The sequence below is a fragment of the Nyctibius grandis genome, chromosome 2, assembly GCF_013368605.1.
Source record: "Nyctibius grandis isolate bNycGra1 chromosome 2, bNycGra1.pri, whole genome shotgun sequence".
NCBI lineage: Eukaryota > Metazoa > Chordata > Aves > Nyctibiiformes > Nyctibiidae > Nyctibius > Nyctibius grandis.
The window spans coordinates 16,952,555-16,978,657 of record NC_090659.1 but is presented as its reverse complement, the minus strand read 5'-3'; the positions used below and the strand labels follow the sequence as shown (position 1 = coordinate 16,978,657).

The window sequence follows — 26,103 nt, the reverse complement described above, 5'->3', positions numbered from 1 at the left end:
TAATACGTGTATACTTTTTAGTATTTTACAGGAGTGTCATAGAAACTCTCATTTTGAGCTATTGCTGAGAACACATTGGTGCATATGTTAATAGGCAATTACTGCTGAAGTCTGTAAGATGGCTTTTAAGATTTTGGTGCCAGTACGGATCAGAGTCGCTCCATTGAGCAGCGATGTGATGTGTTCCTATCACCGTTTCATTCCTCTACCCCAGGCGTTTCATACAAGAGCACTGCTCTGGTTTGAAGTTTGGAGCAACACAGAGGACTGAGAAGTCTCCCGTGTTCAGCCAGGTTTGAAATTCCTGAATGTCCCCGCTTTTGCATACTTTCAACTTCAGCATCTTGAGCTGTTGTAGCTTAAGATCTGTAGCAGGAACAGTCTCTCCTATGAGACAGTCAGATTGTGCGAGCTAATTTTAGAGTTTCTTACCAAACTAACAGGAGTTCTCCTACAGAGCAGTTTAGCAGAAGTGTTGAGCTTAAGCAGTACATGCTGTTGCAGAAAGAGTCAATTTTCTTCCTCTCCTCCTCCTCATTTCTGCTCTGCCAGATTTTAGCATATGTCTGATCTTGCGATGAGGACATTTAGGGAGCTGAACTGGCACAAAGCTAACCCCTGCAAACAGAGGAAAGGATGAGTTTCTCTCTCTGGCCTGGCTCACTGAGGGTCAGATGAGCTGGAGTGCTCGTACAGGAGAGGTGGAAGGGAAGGGCAGGCACCCTTCTTACGGCAGCTGACCAGAGGATGGCTTTGCTACAGTGTTTAAACAGCCTGTGAAGGAGCAGCTTTTTAGATATTTCTGAAGGCACTACATCTTTCTGCTTTGTGGTCCTATGTGTTTTCAGAAGAACATATCCAGTTAATACCTGAATTTCCCCAGCAAGTTTTCTCTGGCGATAGACACCATGAACAATTTAAGTGAGGGGGAAAAAATGGATATTAGTAGGTCTAGAAGACAGATGTCAAATGAAGCCTATAATGAAGAGCAGCCCACATGTTAATCAGGGATGTAAATGTGGCTCCATGGTATAACTTTGGGCAGCAGTAGGAGCGTAAGTGGAGAACAAACAGATAGAAAATACCAGATTATGCAGAAAAGGAAAGAAAAGAAGGCAGGTGAAAATAAAGAGATGTGAACAAGGCTGGTATTTTTAGGCAGGATGATGACAGCAGGAAGGACAGAGGAGAATTGACAGATGAATGAAAGAGTGAGGAATTTGATGGAATGCAGTATCCTTGTAGTGGTTATCCAATCTGAAATTTAGTTTTCTTGGGTCATTTGCTAAACTCTTCTTCCACAGGCCTGCCGTAAGTATTTTGAGAAAAAGGATATGGGCTCTCCATCTCAAATGTGGAGTCCCAACTGCTGCTGGTTTTGCTATTGCTTTTGCTTCTGCCAGAGTTTTGCAGCTGGAGGTGAAGGAGGAGCAGCTGCACTCGGGAGCTTCAGTCTCACATGCTGTTTTCTAAGATGAGGATTCTTCGTTGCTGTTGTTTAGCAAACTAAAATCCTGTCTTAAGCATAATGCAGCAGTGGATTCGATATTTGCAAATTAAAGGAATGTATTAATTTACCACATTTTGTAGCCATGTCATAGCATTTCTTGTGGGAGAAGCACTGGGCTGTGTTACAGGGCACTGGAGGGTCAGCCCGGCAGTTGTCACAGGACTGCAGCAACAGACTGATGCAGAACTGCTTGCACTGCCCTAGGAGTTTGATACAGTTACTTGAAGTCTGTGCAAATCCTGACATTGACTTTGCTGCTTAGATTAGTCTTTGGAGAAGGAACTTCAGTCTAGTTTAATGTCTCACTTTCATGAGTACTAAAGAAATTAAAGCTTATCTCTGAAACAGTTACCCTGCTAAACAACAGGAACTGCTAATCCACAGAGTGCAGTAATAAAGTAGATTGCATCATAACATAATCCTGAAGATAAGAGTATTTAAAGCTTTGATCTGCTTTTTTTTGTTTCCAAAAGTTTCAAGAGAAGCATGGGTGCGGCTCTGCAAGGTGAGAAGTAATCTCTCTCCCAGGATGAGCCAAGGCAGTACAGTGTTAAGGATTTTTTGTTTCTTTCTTCATCAGTTTGAAAATCCTTTCCATCAAGAACTACTTGATTGGAATGGTCAAACTTGATTTATTTATTTTTACTTCAGTCCAATTCAGTGAACTTAGTTCCTGTTGGAGAAAGGGTGCCAAAGATCAGTTTAAATTAAATGTATTGTTTACAAGTCTTACAGTGAAACAAATGTAAAAGAAGAGACATACGATAAATTATCATACTTACTTTTAATATTAAGGTTCTTTCTGTATTTTGACGAATTGGCAAATTGGAGGATCATGCAAGAACAAAAATTATTTGATTGTGTTACTGACACCTGAGTTGTGATTACCATAATGACTCCAAAAGTACCTGTTTCAGTAGCAATTAATACCAAAAATTTGTTTTTCTACTTAGCTGCTGTTCATGGTGCCAATCTGTTAAATACTGTTGTAGTAAACATTTTTGATGATGAAGAGCAAGTCAGTTTGATGCAAAGGTTGAGTCTGATAGTCCTTGTCAAATAGTACTTGGAGCCCCTTTCTTGTTACCCTTTCCTTGATGCTTTTGCTGGGCTTTCCTGCACTAGATGGACGCAGCCACAACTGCGTGTTAATTAGTTGCCTCAAGCAAAGGGTTAACTGGGGAATTGTTACACAGTGAACAAGAAGAAATATAGTAGGCATCAACACCTTTTGTCAGTCGGTGTATTCAGCATGTGGTGTCCTCTTCTGGGCATTCGCAGCTTCTGTTTTCTTAGCTTCAGAATTGGAAAGGTTAATCCGCGTCATGCTAAAACTTCTGGGTTTTTTTGGTGTTTGTGTTGTGGGTTTTTTTTTCCTACCACCAGTAAGAGTAAAGTAACTGAGGGTTTTCATATACTGCTTCCTCTGTGAAAGCTGTTTGTGTATCTGCCTGGTAGGGCTCTGTTAGAGGAACCTGCTCTTTGTCTGTGCAAAGGGCGTTGATGTACTGCATGGGAATAACTGAATGCTCAGGCAGGGAGAGGACTGATGCTACACATCAGACCTGCTCTCTCAGTTGTCTTTTTTGAAGGATTTTCAACCAGGTTACACTTTCTCTCCTGATTTTTAGTGTTACCGTACCATTAGCCCAGCATATCTTAAAAATAACAATCAACAAGACAGGAAACGCTTGAGAGTTCAAGCAGTCAGGAATGGCTGAATTTGCAGTCTGAAGCCTAAGTTTTGTTAACACAGTAGAGCATTTTCTATGGACACGTCTTTGTATTTCTTTGGAGATTGTGCCTCAGTGAGAATGGGGTGCAAGCTTCTACAGAAAGGAAATCTCATTGCAAACCTCATTGTTTTCCTCTTCAAGAGCAAAACATTCTACAAGCTTGAGGTGTGTGAAGTTCAGAAATGTCTGTGGAGTAGAGTTGTGCTAAGCTCTTAAAAATGATAGAAGTATTTACCTATTCCCCGCCACGTACTTGGAGATGGTAGAAACTGGTTTTGTATCATGTTTTGGGACCACCTCACTGAGCTAAGGTGGTTCAGATTTCAAGTAACAGAACAGTTCACCCAGGGTAAGAGTCAGAGCTTGGCAAGCAGTTGTGTCTCGCTGTCAGCAACCTGTTAACACCGTTACTCGTGTTAAGTAGACATCATTTTTTTCTATTTCATGTTGAAAACCTGATTCATACAGTACGTGGACTGAGAATGTGTGGTGATATTTGCCCTTTCGACCCTGTGACAGTATCTGGCTGAGATGGGTGCTCTTTGCTCTTGGCCTGGGTGTTCACCCGTTGCGTGAGCATGTTGGGAGATCTGCTGGCAAGATGCACGGTGCAGAGGGGCATGTCCATGGGCATGTTCCAGCTGCGCAGTGTTTTGAATTAGAAAGCAGATGCAGGATTACAGTCCTTATTACTCTGTTCTTTAAAATTTAGGATCAACACATCTCAGAAGATTCATAATCGACTTTTGAAGTTTATTCTAACGCTCCCTTTGCTCAGCCTGCCTTTGAGCACTTGGAAATGCACATCCAATTTCTGCTTCAGAATAAGGTCTTATGTATATTGGTGTAGAAGTTTTATTGAATATGATTGGACTTAATGTTATGCCACAACAGCGTTGTTCTCTAGGGATTAACATCACTGTGGTCAATTGAGTCATTGGGAGCAATTGGAACTGCTTCTGGTTTCTCTGTTTGGCAACAATCCTAATCCTTTTGAGATTGTTCTTTTGTAGGAGAAGGAAAAAAAAGCTTTCCATTTTTCTGGCTTTCTTTGAGTTGGTGGATTAAATCTTTCTGTCAGAGAAGTTGGTGTCAGGGTTCCCATTGACTTCAGTGGAGCATGCAGTACAAGGCCTCAAAAAATGTTTTGCCATCTGTGTGGGAACAGACTGCAAGAGGAAGAAGGCTGGCAAGAAAATGTTTAGTTTCTTTTTCAGTGGGGGATGGAGCGCTAAGACAGTTTGTTCTGTGGTTTGCATGCTTCTGAGCTGCTTCTGTTAAACGTACGGATGCCTATAGACAGCCCAATGACTGGGAACTTCATGCACATCTAGATTTGGTGCTTATATACCAATTTACGAGCAGCTTCTGTCAGAACCTTCCTCTTGTCTGCAAGGTTCAATAGCCAGCTCTGCAGCAATGTTCATTACCTGTAAGTGAAAAAAATGACTCAAAAGCTTTGTCCCCTAACCTCTCTTGTGTTGTGTGAACAACTTGGAGCCGATGAGTAGTGGGGCTTGCTGCAAACGTGCAGCGGTGGAGTGTGGGTCTGAGGGGCTGTGAGCTCCTCCTCATGTGTTCTTACGGCTGGAAAAGAAACCAAGCCAGGTGGATCTGCTGCAGTAATGCAGCAACAGAGGGGGATTTTCTGCTACATGAGTTTTCACTCCGAAAAAACAGTAATAAGTTGTTATGTTTTTACTAAAAATGAGTGCAAACCGAGTGTTGCACAGCTGAATTGCCCTGGGAGACACTGCATGTGTGCTTCTGTTTCAGACCCATGGCAAATTCGGTCTGCCACTACAGCTGGTGTGTGTGTGTGTGTGTGTGTGTGTGTGCAGTCTGGCAGACTTAGAAGTTTGTTGTAGGAAAAGGATGGTAGGGCTTTGCTTTATGGTAAAGCACAGATGATGATGCCCACTTCATTTCTTGCTTTGCTTTCAAACTGGCGGTTGCCCGTGGACTCCAGGGCACAGCTTCACCTGAAGGATCATTGGCTGAAAGCCCTTGCTCTCAAAAGAGGAGATCGCTGGGAGGTCCACCTGTTAAATAGCCGCATGGATGTAATTCATGGGTTCAGGATGATCGTTTATTTCTTTAGCAGCTACAGTATTTAGCAGAAAATTGGGATTAGTTGGGTTTTCGGTCCAGTTCAGCAACTGCAAGTGAAGATGCAAACCAGTTTACTAAAATAAGCTAGAATTTTTACATCTTGGACAAATTTCCAAGCTTTGTTGCAAAGACTTTTGCAGATGGCAGTCATTATAGACCTCTCAATGCCCTTCTCTTCTCCAGTCACCCTGGGGATTTGAAATGTCATGAAGCAGAATTAGAGAAACAATAAGTGCAATTTATGAGTAAAAGTAAATACTAAGTCATCGGGGGAGCCATAATACTTTTAATGGCTAATGAAGATTTCTTAATATCCTCTTGAATGTTAGCTTTCAGTAATGCTTTGAGTTTTATCAAAGACATGAGCAGTACGTCCTGTTCCATATAAAGCAGAATTTGCACCACGTATGTATGAGCTGCTTCCTCAGGAGATTTCCTTCTTTGTGTGACCTGCTGAGGCCTCCGTTGTCTGGTGCTCGTGCTGCCCTTTACTGACTTCTCCCCCCTTTTTTCCCAGCATGGTAACATGAGGCAAATTTCTGCAGAACCCTCAGCAATGTTTATAATGCATCATTTTATTCTTCTTTCACAAAGCTCTCCATTGCTTTGCAAAAGAATTGTGAAAATGCATTCAACTTTTTAATACAGTTCTTGTTTTAGAAACTGAGCATTTCCTTGGGTTATGGTTTGGTTTTGTTTTTCTATTTTCCCTGACCCAAAATAAGGTGATTATGTGGGAGGTCACAGAAGACAGCAGTAATTAAAGGGACGGAAGGAGGAAAGAGGAAAAAAAACCACAGCTGCAAAAAATGGTTCTTTGGAAATAACCTTGTTTCAAAGCTGAATGCATGAAGCAAGTGAAAGCATTGTGGAAGTTTTCTGGTCTCCTAAAGTGTAGTGTCCAAATTTCTGAAATGTTTCCAATAGTTTGCTTCTCAGTGAATTTTTTTTAAGGGGTGCAGGGGGTATATCTTTGTACAAACATTTGTATCATTAGAGTTTTTTTGCATTTGAAAATTATTTCAGATTAAAGTATAATTCAAATTTAAAATGAAATCCTGAATAAGACCATGTGGATCTAATCAGGCTGAAGTATGTTTGTTCAGCTTATTCAACTTTCAGACTGCAGTACTGGAATTTATTGTCTGCGTTTTGGAGCGTTGTTATTTTATAGAGTCTCCCGTTTGAAACACAGACACATGTGAAACGTAAAAGACTAAATGAACTTCTGTCTTGGTGGCAGCTCCAAATTGCAGTTCCCTTACGTAGACAGGGCTTCAGAAAATGCTCAGTGTCAGTTTCTATAGATGAGCTTTGACGATGAACTTCATTTAATCTGAGATACAGTTAATATTGGTAATCGAAGTAAGAAATGCCCAATTTATCTTCAGTTGTGTATTCTTGTCGTGGATGGTTTAGATAAAAGTGCGACTTAACAGAGGTTGATGTCAAGGTTCACTCTATTACTTACTACATGGAGGAAACATACAGAGGGAAAATCAGGTTAGAATCAATTTAGAATGATTTACACAGAGACTGGAGTTGCAAAAACGTAAGGGACACCCTCCTGTTGAGTCACAAGGTTCAGAATGGACCCCCTTGCTTTCTAAACTCCTCAGAGAGGAGTCTAGGTGTGGCTGGATCCACTTCTAGTCCCAGACTTGGTCAATGGTTTATAGCTAAAGGATTATATGTGTTTATAGCTAAAGGACTATATGTGCACTCCCATTTCTTTATATCACTTAGCTAAGATTTCAAAGTTTTATCATGCTTATTCCCAATTCACTTACCTTCCATCTGAGCGTCCAGTGTTAGTTCGCTCTGAAGTTCAAACCCTAGGTTTCCTGAAGCAGACTCTCAGGCATTGGATTTTATAAAAATAAATAATTGAATAGAGTGGTACAGCAGCAGGGTCAGCTCGAGCTGGGTGCCTTCGGAGAGGGGCCGACCCGAACAAAGAAATCCCTGGGCAATTACACCCTCACAGACTATTCACCAGCCCCTCACATGGTGGTTCGGTCCAGTAGTAATATTTGGGTCTGGGTTCTTCTTGTTCCTCATTGGATTCCTTCACTGCCTTCAGACAAGCTGTTATCTCATCTAGTTGCAGCTGCTGTTGATGGTGGTAGCCTTGAACCCTCTGTATCTGCTGATTTACACTGGCTCTGGAGGCCATGTTTTGCCTAAGTAGGTACATGTTCAGTAAAGCTAAGTGGAAATTTACAGCTTGCAGCCTAAGGCTTCAGCAAATCTCACTACTCGTGCTAAGTAAGTAAAGCGAAGCAAACAGCCTACTAAATCACACAACATTATAACTCTAAGTGATTCATTCTCTTTCAAACTTACTTATTTAAGCTAAACAACGAATATCTCTTAACACTGAGAGGCATCCCTGCTAAAGGGGAGAGTTGCCTGACGTGCCGTCCGGTTGCCGTCCAGGGAGAATTCAAGTTGGGCTCATCTAGCGATCTACCGTTGGTAAAAGGTCTCGTTGCCTCGAGGAGCAGCATCGAGAGGTGTCCCAGCTCAAGGGGAGATCATCGCCATGCAGCCACGCTGCCTAGCAGGGAGAGCTCAAAGGCGGCTCACTTAGGCTGTCGTGTTTATGGGATAAAGTGGTTGGCTCATAGTCAAATTGCATACAATGGCAGAGGTATGCACGAGACTCCTTGTACCCGCAGCTTATTGGTGCTCACTGTGTCACTCTGCTTCTCTGTGGGCTTCCTAGAGGAATTCTTGGCGTGGCTACAGCTCAGGCCTTCACTGCCTTTGGACCCTGAACCAAACTGCTGCTGGTTTGGTTAAGGGGGGGTGAGTGTATCCATGAGAATTCTCCAGGTTACTGTCCTAAGAGAGCAGTTTGCAGGCACAATAACTGTATCTGTGCAAGACAATGGTGAGGCAGTTCTGATTACAGCAGATGTTATGAGAAAGACTTAATGAATTGGAGAAAACCACAAATTTATAAGTATTTGTGAAGAAAGATGTGGGTTTTTTTAGGAAGGAAACTTTTATCCTATTTTGTACTGGCACTAAATGTTTTGTGTCTCATGCACAAGAATAAGAATTATTAAAAAAACATTGCTGCTTGATTTAAAAGAAAAAAATATTGCAGTGTCATCTTAGAGCTACTCAGGTAATTACTGTAGGTATCCTGTTTTAAAGGACCAGTCCAAGACATGGAAATACAGAACGCTGAATGGACATTCCTGTGCCGTTCATGAACAAGAAATGTTACTGATCTGAATGTTTTCTGCAGATGTGTTCCCTATAGCTTTGTTCCTCATGTCCAACTTTTACATTTTTTTTTTTAAGGTGAAGTTGTATTTTAGAACGTCAGATAGTCTGTTTCTGACTTACACATTTCCCAGACTTTTTCTATATTCCTTTCACTACAGAATTAAACCATGCATCATTTTCTTGGATTCTGGATGATGATGTATAACCACTGTTTCAGAATGTGACCTTATATTATCACTTCACTTTCTTGGTACTACAGCCTGAAGTTGATTTCATGAAAAGGGAAATCACAGCCACGTTTGTCTCTCAGGACGTGCATACCACTGAATCTAGGCTCTTAGATTAATAAATTACCCTTTGGCTAGTTCTGCAGTAAGCTCAAGAATGCATAGATTAATTAGATTATTAAAAACGAGTTCCCAGGCCCGTTACTTTGTGACAGTTCTTGCATGGCCCCGAGGACAACTTTGACATAAAGTAGGTCATTTCATAAGCAGTGGAACTTGGAAATAGTTGAATAGAGAACAATTATATTTTTTCAAGTACATTTTCATAGATTTTATGCTACTGGTTAGGTATGTTTTGTACTGTGATCTACTCAACAAACGTAAGTAACAACTCAGTTATAGTCACATATGTTCCTGTTTGACAGAAAGGTGGGAGGTTTCTTTAGGTGAGCTTGTGAAACAAGTTCAGGTAGGTAATTTGGTGATTTAAAATATGAATTATAGCCCATTTATATTGATTTCTTTCAAAACCTTGGGAAAAGGAAATTGTAACTTTCCACATGTAGTGATTTTCACAAAGCTATTAAATTGCTTGATTTCATGCCTTCAGAACAGTACCCCATATTTGGGCAGAAATTGCTGGCACAAGATCTGGTTCTTTCCCTGCCAGTCTTTTTCAAACTGTATCATACTTGAGATGAAATACAGTGTTTCATCTTCATCATGATAATACAACAAAAAGAGAGAGGTCAAGACTTAGTTGTTTGAGTTTTGTCTTTTGTTTTGTTTTGTTTTGTTTTTCTTGTAATTTTTGTTTTTTTAAAAGAATAGTCCTATAAGGTCTGGTCCTGAAGATCCAGGTCAGGTAGCTGAGCCTTTATTACAGTCCCTTGGATGCTGGTACTGTAGCCAACACAGTTTCATTTAAACACCCTCCTTGTATATTAGTTGTCTTATACAGATCACTGACATTTCATATATTGATGTGATCAACGAAGGAGCCACTGCCAGGAGAGCACTGTGCCTCACCTTCCTCCTGCTGACCTGTGCAGTCAGAGAGATGGCAGCCTGCAGGAGAATCCAGAAAACCAGACCCAGGCTCTCTAGCTGCTTATACTGTCCCACTTGCCTTGATATGGTGACACAGTGCTTCAGGCAACCCTTAAAGAGGCAATGGGATGGATGAAATCTTGTATCATGCCTAAAGGACGAGGTTTGTTGTTTTGTGGGTTTTTTTTGTTTGTTTGCTTGCTTGGGTTTTGAGGGGGTTTTTTTGGGTTTTGTTTTGTTTTTAATTTGGAACTACTTCTGGCTGCCTGTTTTTCCCCTCCTGGGAGGACAGCAGACCTCATCCTTTGTACATGATATGTTACTTTGAGGTAAAAATACCCTCTTAACTTCATTAGGTATTGTTCTGTCTCACTGAGCTAATACTTAACCTTATTTCTGCAGAAATTTAATTAAAAAACCCCAAACACAGAAACAAACACAAGCCAGCCAAACCAAAACCCAAAACCCCCAAACCCAAAACTGTTAATTGCTTCTAGTGATGCCGTAGAGTAACAGGCAGATGTAGTCTCATCTTTTGTGTTTGCATTCGAGCAGAGTAAAACCGTGAACAGGCTTATGGTGGCGTGACAAAGTGGACTTTGCTGTCTCTCTGTGAATAAAAATTTCTGCCTACAGAGAAATAGAAGTGCTTGTTGCATTTAAACCAATAAGTGCTTAAGGTGGATGGGGAAGCAGCTTAGAAGAGACCATAAGTCCAACCCTGTTTACTCTGAGGTTTTACAGTATGAGCAGCTGGATATCCTCCATGATTACACAAGGGAGACTTTAGAGACTTGATGTGGTAAACGGAATTTTCCTGGCAGGGCTGAGATTTTTGGTTTGGTTTTCTTATTGCATGCAAACATATTTGTATTATAAAATCAAGGACTTGAACGGCAGTGAGGAGAATGTGGTTGACCACGCAGCCTTATTTCTGCTTCCATAGGCTTCTGCCTTGCCCATGTGCAGAGGAAAGCACTCAGAGAAAGCCAGTGTGGGAGTGTTCAGTTCAGTCTGTGTTAATGCACGGAGCCCTGTGCATGAATTAGGGTTGAGCAGACTACCTCACGTCTGGCAGTTTTTTTGAATGCTTTAATTACAAGGTGGCTGTTGTCCGCTGCCTCAGCCAGCCCTTCCCGAAATGGTCTCCCTGTCCCACCTGAGCGGCTGGCGCTCCCTATGCGTGAGAGGCCTGGGGCCGTGCCCGCCATGCTGAAAGGCCTCTCGGCTGGCCCGCCTTGCGCAGGCGGCAGGGGCGGCTGTGGTGGTGTGGCCCATCCACTTCTTTGCTTTAATATTTTCTTCTGCCGTATCTGTTTGTTTTTCACAGATTTTTTTTTTTAGGGATTATTTTCACAAATATAATCACTAATCTCCTGTTAGGTAACATGTATTCAACTAGTTTGTTGTAATGCTGTCACCATTGTGTCATCAACACATTTGTATGTAGACAGATCAAAACACCATTTCTTGTATTAAGCACATCTACATTTTAGTCCTAAATCCATGTATTATCAGACTTGGTAGTGGTAAACTTAAATGTAAACAAGATTACTTGAAATTCTGAGTAGCATGAGTGCAGAGGCTTTTTAGATTTTTGTTTCTGAAGTGGGTATGTAACGAAATTTAGTAATGAAAACTGAAATAAATGAAGATCTAGCTGTAACTTTTGATTGCCAGTTAAAATTTTTAGATTACATTGACCTCTGTTTCTTCTACTGCTGCTTTTAAAATACATTAAAGGAATTACTCTGCAGCAAGTTACAATAACACTGAAAGTTTGGATCTCCTGTAACTTTCTGGAGCTGCTTGCTCTGGCTCTCTAGAAGGAGCAGTGGCTCATTAGGGACACTATAAATAAATACAAGGCTCATTTTTCTGTGCTACTAAGTAGGTCCTGCTTCAATTCAGAGCAAATATCTTATGTAAGTCTAGTGAGGGGAACTTTCCTCAGCTCATACGCATTGCTGGCATTAACCTGTTGGTAATGAAATTCAAAGCCTGTTTTCTCTTGTAAAGGGTGGATGGAGCTTTGTGTGAGCTGTCAAAGGAAATTAAGAGTTTAGTAACTGATGTAGAAACAGAAGAAGAGGCTTCTTTGTATTTCTTGGTCCTTGTGAGCTTTTGACAAATACTGTTAACTACTTATAATTTGGTCCACTGTACTAAGCAGAAGTTAAAATGGTGGTTTTGGGAAATATCAAAGATAAAAATAACATCAATTTTTTTCCCCTCTCATTGTTTCAATAAGGTTCTACAGTAATAGTTCACTCTTACTCGTTAGAAATTCAACTTAGGAAAGCAGTTAAGTGTGGTTTTGTTCTCACAGATCAGAATCCTATTTTCTATCATTTTAAAGCTATGTACTTGTTCCTTGGATGCATAAATTGCTTTTTTTTTTCTTAATTTCCTTTTTTAACATTCCAGTCCAATCATTGTGAATTTTTTTTTTAGTTGTCTTCATTTAAAGCATTTACTTCCTCTGTATGTGACAAGTGACACTTAAACCTGAGGAATGTGAAAATGTCCCCGATGAGAACGTGTTGGTGACACAGTGATATATCAAGCATGTGTTTTGTGATGGCATCTGGTATTATGTAACTGTGGGCTGTAATTATTCAGATGTGATGTAATTATTCAGATGTGATGTCTGTAGACGTATGAACTTGGAAGAGTGCAGCATGATTATACTAAAGGCAGTGTCCAAAGAAAATAAAATCTTTCTCTTGCATCTTGCCTGTTAGCTCTGGAGGCAGCTATGGTGCCTTGCAATGTAACATTTACACAGGAGTTGAGGTGTGAAATTGCCTGCTGTGGTGACATCCTAATCCATTTCAGCAGTGCTGTGACAAGAGTCAAGAGCATGAGCATGTTTAGACCTGTTTGGTGGAACTGGGGAGGACCCAAGGGAAAAGATGAGAGATTGAAGAGGAAAGGGGAGCTTTCCTTGAATTTGCAACCTTGCTGTTTCAGTTCAGAGTTCGGTATTTGAAGCACTGATGGAGCAGAGGGAGCAGCAAGTTCCTCTGGAGCTGCTTTCTGTGAGTAGTGTGAAAATGGTGGTATATTTGTAATGTGGACAATGACCATCAGCCCTGGTCACCTGCTGACAAAAAGAACAAAGCAAAGCTAGTGTCTTGTGGGTGCAGGAAACTTTCACCCTTAAGTTTTCATTTCTACGCTGTGGGCTTCCTCTAAGTGGACCGTATCTCATGTGCTGGGTTAACAGCATAATTAAAAATAACTGTCAGAGACAGAATTGAAATTGACCATCCACTGTAGTGAGCTGAGCGTGCTGTTGAAGCTGGCAAAAAATAGATCGGATGGCTTCTGTGAAGTGCTTGCACAAAGCAAGTAGTATCTGATTTAAAAATGCTGTTTTGTAATAGAAGGCAAGATTGATGTTCAATCTCTTTAGCATAAAGCACGTTGTTTAAGTAGTGTTTCTTTCTCTAGTCATTTCCTTGGCATTGTTACTGTACCTGGATTTGTTTTGTGCATTAAGCTGTTAATATAGTTCAATTTTACAATTATAGTAGCCCCTTCTTGTCTGTTAGTGAAAGTGAGAAGTTCTTCCCAAGTATTTCCAGTCACGCTTTAGTTATTCTGTTGTTACCGTTCCTGTGAACCAGGCCACATTCATTCAAAGGCTGGGGATCTTAAATCTGAAAAGGCTTTCCTGTTGTTTTATTAGTGTCTTTTAAAGCTTGAAACTTCTACTTAAGCTGTAGTTAAATAGCCTGCTTGCTTAATATTTGCCACAGTTATGTTTTAAACCTTTGGTCAGAGCAGTGCCAGGAGGCACTGGCCCACTGGGATGCTGGTGGTTGTGGGGGATACATGATTGAGGTGAATCCTTTTTCCTCAGGTGGGGGGGGGTGCTGCTGCTAAGGTTCTTATTGTGATTTTTGCAAGCATCGATTTTTGGACTCACAGAATTCACTCAATCTTGACCCAGCTCTCTCTAGCTGGGATTATGTTCCTTTTCTGCAGGTGTTTTTGGACGATCTCCAGTTACTTATTTTTCCTCAGGCTTGTTCCTGTTTCTGTTTTTCTTTTCCACTGGTAGGTATGAGCAGACTGTAGTTTTCAGTCCACCTAAATCCTCAGATCTGACATCCTCGGAAATTGGTAAGGATTGCTTGAGGAAAGGCAAAGGAAAACTAGTCCTGTCCAAGTTTGATGTTAGGGCTGATTGCCGATTTGAAAAATCAAAAGTGAGAGCCGTGGGCTGCGCTAGCAACTGGTGTGGTGCGATGAGAGTTGGGAGTGCGGAGTGAAGCAGCAGGGGCTGAGCATCCACACTGCGTGCGCTTTGCAGGCTGTGCCTTGGTTAGCTCTAGCCTGGTGGCATGGACTCACCACCCATTAGGTGTGCTGCAGGAGCACGTCTTCCCATTAAGTTTTATCTACAAGGAATCTTGTTGGCATGCTCTGAAACCCCTCCACAGCGTGAACTGCAGTGGAGTGTGAGGTGATGTGCTCCCCATGAACCGAAATGCAAACGTAGATGCACTCAGTGGCTAAGACCCATCCTTGGCAAAAGAGACCAGATAAGCCATTACTGACGGTAAAATTAAAAAAGAGAGGTGGGGTAAAGGGACTGAGGGAGATAAAAAGCCAAGTATGTAGTTTGATCAAAGTTGTGGCTTGCTGATATATTAGTCATCCAATTTGCTGGTGGCATGGTTGTGGATGTAGAAGTGTATTGCAGTATTAAGAGCAGATAGGATTTTGATCTCAGCAATGTAGGGAAGTTGGAAATAGGTTTATATTGGTGATGTAAACCTAAATGTTAATACAGGATTCAACAGAGTGTTAATACTATGCAGACTGCAGTGGGAAAGAATTATGATATTTGTTGAAATGATTGAGATAAACATAAAAGGCATGCTGTTAGTTTTAGATGTATGGAGGTTAGGCCGTAGATAGGCAGTTTTACAAGGAGAGCAATAGCCTAGACAGGGAGGAGAGGGTATTTTAGTCAACCTTAAACACCTGTTTAGCTGATACTAGCTTAAGCAAATATAACTGGGAAAGTTATATTTTGACAGCCAGCTGTTACCACCATCATATTCTGAGCTGGCAGCCACACGTTTTTACTGATGAACAGACACACCAGCTTTTCAGGTAAGTACACATATTCATACCATGAAGTAAATATAATACACAAGAGGGAGAAGATAGGAAAATTAGTATTGTATTGTGATATCCATGTTACAAACATGTGTAACAATATTGCATGACCCAGAGTGCATACTTGTGATAACATTTCTCTTTTTTATACTTTTAACACTAGGTCTATCCTGAATTACAAATCACCAATGTTGTCGAAGCCAACCAGCCAGTTACAATCCAGAACTGGTGCAAGAGGGGATGGAAGCAGTGCAACGGTCACCCACACATTGTGGTTCCCTACAGATGTTTGGGTGAGTGACTTAGTTTCAGTCTATTTTTTCCTGCTCTCTGGTGTTTCAGTCTCCATGAAAAAGACAGAGAATCTACATAAATATCTTTCACATCTCTGTATTATCATCTTCTCTGAGGTGGGTTTTGTTCAATTGTTCAGTCCTTTGGAACTGCATTAACTAGAAAGAAAATACTCCTGCTGTTCCTGATACTATTTTCATGAGCGACTGCCAACCAGGCTTCTTCTTACTCCCCCGATTTTTGTCGTTATCTGTCCTCTCCCTTCTTTTCCTCCCATATAGACATGCATGTGTGCTCCCAGTTTACAGTTTTTTTGCTTATAAGCTATCTCATCTTTTCCATAAAAAAAATACTTTTTTTTTCCCCCATTATTTTTTGAATATCTAGTACTTGGTCTTTTACTGCGAAAGACAATGGGAATCTGTTTTTAATAAAAGCAAGCAAAGCTAGATTATAACGTTGCCTGTTTCTTTCTGCAACTTTATTTTTGTAGCAGTTGCTTGCTGTTCTCTTCGGTGTCCTTGGTGCTTTGAATTAATTCACCAATTTAAAAGGGAGGTTCAGGCCTTCATTTTTTTGTTAACCTTTACTTCTCTGTTAGCTTTCTGTCAACATTCAGAAAAGATTTATTTGTTGTTTTTATTAACATTCTAGACACAATGTTTTCTTGAGATTATTCCATGAGCAATTTAAATATGTTGCTCTACCAGTGCCATTTGAATTCTGATAAATTGGCTGCCTGGTTTAACATTTAAATGCTGGAGTTCAAAGTTGGAACTTGCTTTTCTACTAAGCCAGGGCAGCTAAAATGTTGTGTGAAATGAAATAAATCCAGAAAAAAATGCAGTCTTTCTAGGATTTTTGTTCCTTGTGTAGAAAAGGTAAAAGATATGACACGCTCTGCCTGATGCCCAGGCAGTGAGTATGCCAACTTAACAAAGATAGGACTGCAGAGTAACTGACAAGCATGCTACAACTAGGGTCACAGGTGCCAAAACAAAACAGCACATGTGCAAAATCTATACTAAGAAGTATCAGGGAAATTTTATTGGTCAGTAAAGTTTCTAGATCTGATGTTTGTTTGTATGGATGCAAAATAGGTGTTTCTAGACTTGCAGTATATCGTTGCTGATGCTGCTGCAGGTAAGAATGACTAGTTTATTCTGAGCACAAGTGTTCAAGGAGAACCCAAATTCAAGACTTTAGGTGAGGGAGAAGGACGTGCCTCTAGTAATATGAATCCTGAGTGTGGAAAGGAACCTACTGCTTTTTTGTGTGTTTTCCAGACTTCTACGTGAGTTGAGTTGGTCACTTCATCCAAAAGTTTTAATGCTAAAAGGGGCATGCTCTTCTACCCATTTGTTGCTGTGTTTTCTTTAGTTTTCCGCAGTCAAGATAAAAACATCAGCTTGTAGCATTGATATACTTGCAGAGCCAGATAAGCAACTTGTTAGAGGTGAGGCAGAACTGCAGTCTCACCCAGCTTCATCATGGTGTATTTGATCAGATTCCATGTGAGTGCATTTGCACTAATTAGAGATGTAGTGGAGAAGATCAGACTAGTGGAACTATAAAAACTAATTTTTATTATTTATTGTATTATCATCATAAGCAAAGCTCTGAATTATGATCAGGAAACTATTATGCTCAAGACTCTCTATACTTATGTAGATTTGGTCAGTGCCCTGGAGAACTTACAAGCTAATTTAAGGTGAAAGACAATGTCATCACAAGAGCAAATGAATATAAATTGGTCATGAATAAATTTAATTGGAAATTTTGAGGAAGTTTCTGCAAGAGTAAGGAGCTCCAACAGTCTTCTGGTAAAAGGAATAAGAAGCCTTGTAATTTAGAAGGAAGTTCATAAATTTATGAACAGGATTATATGCAGTTCCCTGCAGGAGTGAGGAACTGGACTTGCACTTTAAGGTGTCTTTCCTGAATTGCGGTTTTGAAAGAAAAATTACCAGGAGTTGAATGTCTGCTATCTTAGGGAGCAAGGTAGGCTTTGCTTGCTGGAGGCAAAAATTTTAAAGACGTTAAGCACCTCATGCCCATTAATGCTTTGCCCTTAGCTCCTGTTTTATATTTTAAACCCCTCCCATGTGCTATTTTTTCTCCGATTTCCTTGTAATTGAGATTTATGCAGTTGTGTCTGCCAGTGTTTGTCATCCTTCTCCTATGCTGCCATTCATCTTTTGACCCTGACTAGAATAAACCTAATAGAAACAAAAGCCTTAGGTACTGATGTTCCCAAGACTTTACTGTGAGAAGAGTGGCCACATAAGTACTTCCACTGGAGGAAAAATGGTGAACGTGGCCATTATCTGTCATTTCTCCATCGACCAGCCCTCTGCTTGTTGTGTGTGGTTAAAGTTGGACTTTCTTGCATGTGGTGAAAGTGCATCAGAGGGGGAGGCTGGAGTGGAGGAGTGGGTCACTTTCGCACATATGAGCCTGGGAGTGCAGCCCATCATGGGAAGCTGGGCTTGCCTTGGTACCCAGCAGCTTGATGTTCGTCTGTTGCTAGCAGCCCACATTGTCCTCTCCTGTTGGCTCACTGCCTTCATAGTGGTGAAGCTGGTCATGAGATGAACAGATCTCCTAATATAAGAGGAAGTCTTGAAGGGGGGGGAAAAAGTGTAGTTTGGGGTTTCCGCAAAAAAACTGTTCATTTACTTTTCCTGTTGGACAGTTACACTTTTAATTTATTACTTTGATTTTTCTGAAGTCTGAAAGTTGTGGTCAGATACCTTGAATACTATTGCTGCCTTGTATGTCAAGGGGATAGACTCAAGGTAGGGAGTTGATTGAATTCAGTCTGTTAGTGTCTCATGGCTTTCATGACAGATTATCCTTTTTAATAATTTTATGCAATATCATGTTGGGTTTTTTCATTTTGGTATCTGATCTTGTAGCCTGCACAAACAGCTCAGTATGGGCATACTAATTTTGTTTATTATCACCATAAGAAGTACTATGTCTGTCTTGGAATATTTTTTCCTAAATCTTGTTTGTGACAGTTAAGGAGGCCTGAGAGCTTTTTTTCCCTTTATCTCCTGCTAATACTTCTTCAATGTTAACAGACCTTTTCTTAAAAGCTGGATATTGCCTGTCAGCTCTGTGTGTGCCTCTGCTATCCTGGTGTGGTAGCTGCTAGTGGGCAATTTCAGAAGTCGAGCACTGGCAGTGCCCATTCCTCAGTAATTTTAGTGCAAGTAGACCCTTGACGTAGACCACCATTAAATCCATTGACTCTCATAAGAATTAAGATGCAAAAAGAAAGCTTGGCAGTGGGCAGCTGATTGCAGTGTTGAGTCTTACAAATTTACTTTGCTGTGAGAATCACTTCCAGTATCTTGAGTCAGCTTATAGTTTCTTCCATCTTTACATTTGTTTTCCCCAGAGGCGAGAAGCAGTGAGTGACAGAAATGTGTCTGCTTTCAGGCCAGAGCATCTTCACAGTCCATTTGTGTCTCAGTCTTCGGCCGAGGCTTTCTGAGACATGTAGAGAGCATATTGCTACAGCACTTGGCTGCTCCATGAATTTTTTCTCTTTGAGACTCGTGCAGCTATTTGTAGCAGTGTACTTCAGTAATAGTAGTCAGATTTATTAGATTACGCAGCTTCATATTTTCTTAAGTGGATGCAACTAAAGCATAAAAGCAATAGTTTAAATAAGGCAAAATGGAAGCCTCTTATTTGAGTAAGCCATGTGTCTTTTCAGTGACCACATAAATATGCCCCCTAAAAATGTTCTAATTGAACCCAAAGAAGAAAAACATTAACTGGTTTAATTTAATTTTAAGATATGATTTTGTGCCTGTGTGCAGGGCTTTGCAGTGTTCTTAAAACTGCAAGCTTTGAGAAAATGTTCTCGTGCAATAAATCTGATTTACCAATGTATTCATTGCATGCTTCCAGGGACACAGGGGATTACTGTACACTTCCAGTTCTTTGAAGAGGGGAAACTTCTTGTGAAAAGAAAATTGTTGAGTAAATTTTGGTTACCTTTCTGAACACACTGAAGGCATTTGCCTTAAAACTATCTTTATTTTGATCTTCTTGCTTTTAGAAAATGACGTTTTTCAGTGTGTGCTTATTATGGCTTGAAGCTGTTAGCCACCTTACGACAGAAATAGGGATCTAGGTGGATATTTACGTCTCTTGAATGATGCTGTCTTCAAGGGGAAAAAAAATCTGGGATTTGAGGGTTGTTTTTTAGTAATACAAAGATTAAAGGGTTAAATTATGCTGTTTGAGTGAGGAGTGCGCTGCTTGACCTAGAGCCACGAATGTGTTTCAGTGCTCAGGCAAAGGTGATGAGCCATGAGATGTGCTGGCAGAAGAGTGAAGGTCTGCAGCACTTACTTTGCATGGTGTCCGGTGTGCGTGCTGGCATCCTCACACCTGCAGCACACAAAAAACAGGTGCTTTTAAGACTGAGCCCTCCAAAGTGGTGACAGTAAGCTTGCTGTGGGGCATGGCTGCAGGATTTCATCATGCAGTGCCAAGAAGCCCATGAAACTGGGCTGTTTGGAAACTGGTTTTTGAAAAATAGCCTGGTCACAAACGTGGCCTTGTTAACGTTGGAGGGAAATCTGCCACTGGCTGCAGCAGGAGGGCAGGATTTCTGCCTGTGTTGGGGCAGTGTGGGCAATAAACAGTTCTGGTTTTCTCTCTCCTCTCTCCACTTTTTGCCTGAGGAAAAGCAGCTGGCAAATTTGTGCAGTGTGGGCTGTGAAGTGAGGTAATTCACTCCATGTTCCCAGCTGGCAGCGGGAGCAGGCATCCTTGTCCCAGTGCCGTGATTCTTTGAATACCTTGGATAAATGTACAGCTATGCTTTTCTGAATAGATGACATGTCATTTATTGTTGGTGAAATACACCCCACCCTATCTGCTTATTGTGCACCGTAGCCCTGGAGAGAGAGAGGAGAAGCTGAATTATGCAGATGTTGGTGGATCGATATGTGGGCATGGCAGACAAACAACTACAAGGTGGGGTAAAGGGGCATTATCAGGGCATTAACTGCGGTGTGTCAAGTGCTTGCTTGCATACTCACGTGTGACTCTGTTTCATTATGTTGTTAATGTGTGCTGCTAAGCACTGTATTCACAGAGTGTTTGAAGGATCCAGATGTTTTGGAATATCATGTATGTAGCCTCTGTCAATCAAAACGTGATTACTTGCAATCCTTTGTTCATAAACAAGTAGATTAGGTTATATGACAAGTATATTTTGCTGTTTGGTTATGTAGTGAAAAGCTGGCTTCTGTCTCTGGTTTTAACAAAAACATCTTTGAAAATATTTATTAACTTGTCATGCTTTATTATTCTAACAGCTTGTAAAGTTAACCACTTGTTGATGTCAGACGAAAAGGCATACTCAAGTTTCGATACGCATGCCTAGCCAATTATACCAAAGAAAACACCAAGGTTATGCCTGGAATGAATCATTTAAGTAGAGATATATGTAATTGGAAGTTCTTTTGGTTCATCTGGTAGTTTGCTTGCAATTTTAACTGTAGGATTTTTTCACACAAGCATGTGAAATGCCTGTTTACTTCTGCTATATGGCAGTACTTGCTCTTTTTTTTTCCCTCTCAGCTTGCTGTATAGTGCACCTATTTCTGACTGCACTGGCAAAGCTTCTTTACCAGATGCTTTGGAAGCACTTTCCACAGGCTTTTCCATGCAGTTCCTAATCAACAGAAAGGCATTAAATAATTGTCTCAGATTTTTCCTGTCCCTGCTAGTTTAGCTATCCACCTCCAGCTTGCCTCAGTCTCTGCTCAGCCACGTGAGTGATGCAGACAAGCCTCACACCACACTCTTTTTCCTAAAATAAAAAAATGCACTTCATTTCAGCCTACACAACTACCTCATGTCTAGTTCTTCTGACAGCACTAGCTGACAGGAAGGAGAGGATCTCCAAAAATACTGACAATCTGAATTGCTTAGTGGGAAGACCACAGGTAGAGAAATCCTAGGCGCAATAAAACGCGCAACTATTCATTGGGAGAAATATTTCATTTCTCTTTGCTCCCTCACAGACAATATTCCTGCATACTAGTGGTGGTTTTGGTATAGTGCTGGTGGGCAGATGAGAAAGCCCTGCCTGCATGAGCTAGGCACATTTTTTTTTTGTGAAACTGCAAGCCCTGCAGGGATAACGAGCTGTCTTAACACACTGGCTTCTTTCCACTGCAGCAAAGCCTTGGCAGGTTCTCCCTAGCCAGGTCCCTGCCCAGGTCCAAAACCGCACTTGGCTGCACACTGGCAGCTCTTCGGCGTTGTGCTGGCGGTCAGAGTTTTCTCCTGTTCCCGTGTCCTTGCGGCTGGGCTAATTGCGGCAAGCTTTTACGGTCTTGATTCTTGAAGCTTGTTCTTAAATGTGCTTCTGTACAGCAGTGTAATTAAGAGCATGCCCTGACATGCTTCATTGAATACAAATGGTTTTCTGTTATACCTGAACTCTGTTGACCCAAATGTTATGGTCAGCTTCTGTAAGAGAGAAGAAAGTGGCTGTTAAGCATCAGTTGGGTTACTGATCGTTCATCGAAACAATGAGTTTATCCTTTTATTATAATTCTAAGCAGCTGTATTGCCTCGTGGTTTATAACTGTGTCTTTCCAAGTATTTTCTTTGCAGAGCAGGACTGTAGAAACTGTCAAAGTGGCCTTTGTCATGTTTCAGGGGACAAAATATCATCAGCTGGAGGAAGAGGTGGGGAGTGGGCAGAGAAATCCTGAATGAAAGCGCCCACCAGTAGCACGAAAACTTCCTCAGGCAGTCACATATCTGTGTCTGGAGGCTTCCGCCTCCTCACTTGAGCAAAACATTGTTTCAGCTCCTGGTTTAGCCAAATCCTAGCTGCAGGTGTGGAAACCTTGAAGTGAAGAGATAAAGCAAAATTAGCATTCTGGTGATGACCAGAATGTACCTTTATGTATGACTAAGAGTAAATATAAAAAAAATCTTATTTTCTGTAATAAGCCCAGAAGAAGAAATAAATCTGAACTTGTGTATTTTTGTGTGTTTTTAGGGTGTACATATGTTTTACTTGTTTCATGACTGCAGTAAGGTTTTAATAAGAAAAGGATTTATGGAACAGGTCACAACACAAACTTTTTGAGATCTTGAACATAACAGCTCTGCAGTTCTACTCCTAAAGCAGTAATAGAATTCTTTATAGGTAAAGATTGAAAATGAGGGGTTTATTTGTCTCTTTACAATGGACAAAGGAAGCCAGAACAGGTGCTGTATACACTTCAGGAACAGCTCACAGGAAGCAGTCACTGATACATGAAAGTCTTCTTCATAGCTATTAAAGACAGTATTACAAATAGTAGTAAATACTGTTTCTATATATATTTTTTTTAATGTTTAGGAGCTTGAAAAGGTAAATCAGTTTTCTGCTTGAATGACAATGCTAGCTGGACTAAGGTTTTTGCCTCTTGTAACTCTGTCCAGGCTTTCTGAGTGTGTCAGGGATAAAAAACAGCATGTTCCTGCTTTTTCTGTAGTGCTTTTGACCACAAAAAGTAGTGCTGAAAGAGTATTAGTAAGGTTTAAAAGAGCTCAAAAACTAGGGAAGGGGGAAGTTAAGGTGGCCTCCTGACTGTAGTTCAACCCTCCCTGTGCAAGGGGTACCAGGAGGCTGCAACTGTGGGGTGGCCCCCTCTGCCCCCCTGCCCCACTGTGTGTGCCTAAACAAGCTATGTGGTGTGTTCTTGTGCTCTCCTGGCTCGGCCCCTCCCACAGCCTTAGTTAATGCTCACCACTTAAATTCTGCCTGAAGACAAAACTGATTTTCCTCTCAGAAGTTCCTCTAACCTTACCCGAGCACTTTGGAGACACATGTTTAGTTTCATAGAGGTCATGAGGTGAGGAGTGGCATCCCTAGTTTGTAGTTGGAAGGCTGGAGAAAGGCTGGGGAGAAGCTTCAAAACCAAAACTATCTATTGATAGTCGGGCTTCAAATTGTAAAGCACTTGCAACAGCATTTATGCGTATGCATGCGTATGTACGCGTGCACGCAAGGATTCTTTACGAAGCATATATGTATATTTGGTTTTGATGGATGTGTGCATTCACACACACACACACAACCTGTGAGTAATGCGTGAAGCCACTGTGTGAGTTTCATAGCTTGTGCACATCCAGCTTTTGGAACAGACAAACCAGGAACTTTTCATCTGAGCATTTTTGTAGTGTCACAGAGCTGCTTCATCCTTTTCTTTGGTGTTTCCTTCAACATACTTAATTTTGCAATGGGAGAATTCTGCTAATTACAGTGCGTTGTTTGCTTAGCCTTTTAGGAAGGAAAGATGGGGAGAGGGAGAGAAAGGAAGTGTATGTCTTACCACATGTCATTAAATTGATTTGCATATGGAGCATCTTCCCACAGATTTCTATCACCTAACTGAAAGCAGTGGTAAGATCTCATGCTAAATACATTCTGGTCTGAGAGGAGGATTGCCAACAGATTTGATGCAGTTGTTAACTGCAAAGGAAGAGTCAGTGATGGGAATCACTGGATATTTCTAAGAAGTGCTAGGGAAGATCCTGGAAACACATTTCAGTAAGCCTGTTTGGGGGCGGTGGTGCTTTTTTGAAGTGCTGAACACCTAGGAATATTGGACTTGTCAGTGAGTATGATATTGAGGAAGAGGCTCTGGCAGTTTTTTTTTAGAGGAGTGGGTAGGCAGATGGATAGTGTGTCTACTTTGATTTTTCAAAAGAAATTTAACAAGGTCCATTACCAGAAGCTATTAAAGAAATTAATCTACCATGGAATAGAAGGGAAAACTCTTACCTGGCTAAATAAGATGAAAGATAAAAAAAAGGCAGGAATTAATGGTCCATCCTCATGGTGGAGAAAGGTTACCAGTAGAATCTCAAGGGATCAGTTCTTGTGCCTGTGACATTCAAAATATTTGTGATTTGGAAAAGAGGGTAAATTGTGAGATGACCCATTTGATGATGACACTAAGTTATTCAGGGTAGAATTAATAAAGGCAAACTATGAAGAATTTCAGGTGGGTTTCTGGTATTGATTGACTGGAGGTAAAATGGCAGCCAAAAATTGGATGTAGTAAAGGCAGTGTACATGGGAGAAGCACAAAATAAATTAGTCTTATCTTAGTATATATGCTGATACTGTAAGTAACGTCTAACATGTCAGGACTGAGACCTTGGATATTAATAGCTCTGTGAAAACATAGGTTCATTAGTGCCAAAAAAGCAGTGTGAGGGATTATTAGGAAAGGAACAAGACGTAGAAAATAACTGTACCACTATGTCAATTACGGACTTACCTGTATTTGTGAGCATGGTGTGCAATTCTAGTCTTCCTCATAAGAAATATATAGTAGAAATTGAAGAGTTCAAAGAGTGATGGTGAGTGCTTGAAGTATGACATGACTCCCTTAGAAGAAATGGCACAATAGATTAGAACTTTGCAGCATAGGAAGGAGATGCCTGGAGGCTCTGCCAGTGCTCTGCAAAGTTATGAGTAGCTTGGGAGAGGATGGATGAGGAATGGTCATTCACCCTAGCTTACAGATGAAACCTCGGGTTATCAAATGAGACTAGCAGGCTTCAGGCTCCAAGCAAACAGAAGTCGTTGTATAGTTGTAGGTTTTGTTGCAGTGTGTATATGAGCTCCTCATCTCTGTACCAGAGAGTCTTGTGATTTCCGAGCACCTACAAAGCTTCAAATCCCAACAGGACAGTTCATGATAGGATAACTCATCAGATATCAGAGACCTTAGTCTTGTATCTGTGGAGGTAGTGGTGAAACATTGTCTTGGCGAAATATTGCCACATGCTCTCCTACACTCTACACCCAGCTTCGCTCCCTTCTTTGGCTTACCAGGCGCTACCGTCTTGTCCATCACCATTCCACTCAAGTCTCCTTGCCCCCAGGCACTGATGTTTCTTCACCTCTCCTTTCCTTTTGTGTAATCCTGTTCCTAGCTTGGCATCCATCTCCTCCTCTCAGCACATCCTCTTCTGCTTCCTCTCAGCATCTGCTATCCAAGCCAGTCTACTTGAAACCACTTCCCAGCTCTTCATCAGCTCTGCCATGTGTCTCCCATCATCTCATTTCACATCTCAGTTGATGCTACCTGAGCCAGACAGATGGAGAGAGACCCTGTGATCCTTCCTGGGAGCAATGTGATCAGTCTGTTGTAGCACTTAAGAGGAAAAAAAAAAAAAGACCCTTCTATCACAGCAAAACCATGCCCTGGGTTCTGAGCAGTAAGGTGTTTGTGCAGACCTGTCAGTGCTTCATCAGGTATAAAGAAAGGTATAATTGCCTCAGCTTAGCTTCTGTTTTATTTTTCAACAAATTGCAATAAAATTTCCTTTATTAAAGCGTTCTCAATTATGACTGTTATAGACACAGACTGAGGGTTGTTTCTGATGTTGCTTCATTTGTGTTGAGGGAAGGTGCTGTTGCTCTTTGTCAGATGACTTAACTGCTATGAGAGATTTTACTGAAAGCTTAGCTAAACTAAGATGACTTAGTGTTGTATAACAAAAATAGTCATTGGTTTCCCCTTTGGTGGTATCTGATGAATGTTTTAAATGGTCTTCAGTTTCCCCTTTTCAGTAAAAAAAATGCAGATCTGTGATTCCATATTTCCTTACAGCTGCATTTAATTTTTCTTTTAAAACAAACAAAAATCCCTCACTTTAAATCCTTTAAGATATCTTTTTTTCCCCTCCACTGTTTCTATCCTGTATGTGGTTTATAACATTGGATGAGCTGAAGATTTCTTTAGTC

At 41.0% G+C, this 26,103-nt stretch overlaps 1 protein-coding gene across 5 annotated transcripts in view; it reads left to right on the top strand.

Moving 5' to 3' along the window:
• APP (amyloid beta precursor protein) overlaps window positions 1–26,103 on the top strand; it is a 222,271-nt gene that overhangs the window by 55,728 nt on the left and 140,440 nt on the right. For all 5 annotated transcript variants that reach the window (XM_068417788.1, XM_068417780.1, XM_068417764.1 and 2 more), the window contains exon 3: window positions 15,175–15,304. In XM_068417788.1, the coding sequence (XP_068273889.1) occupies window positions 15,175–15,304 (130 nt within the window). The remainder of the gene's footprint in view (window positions 1–15,174; window positions 15,305–26,103) is intronic.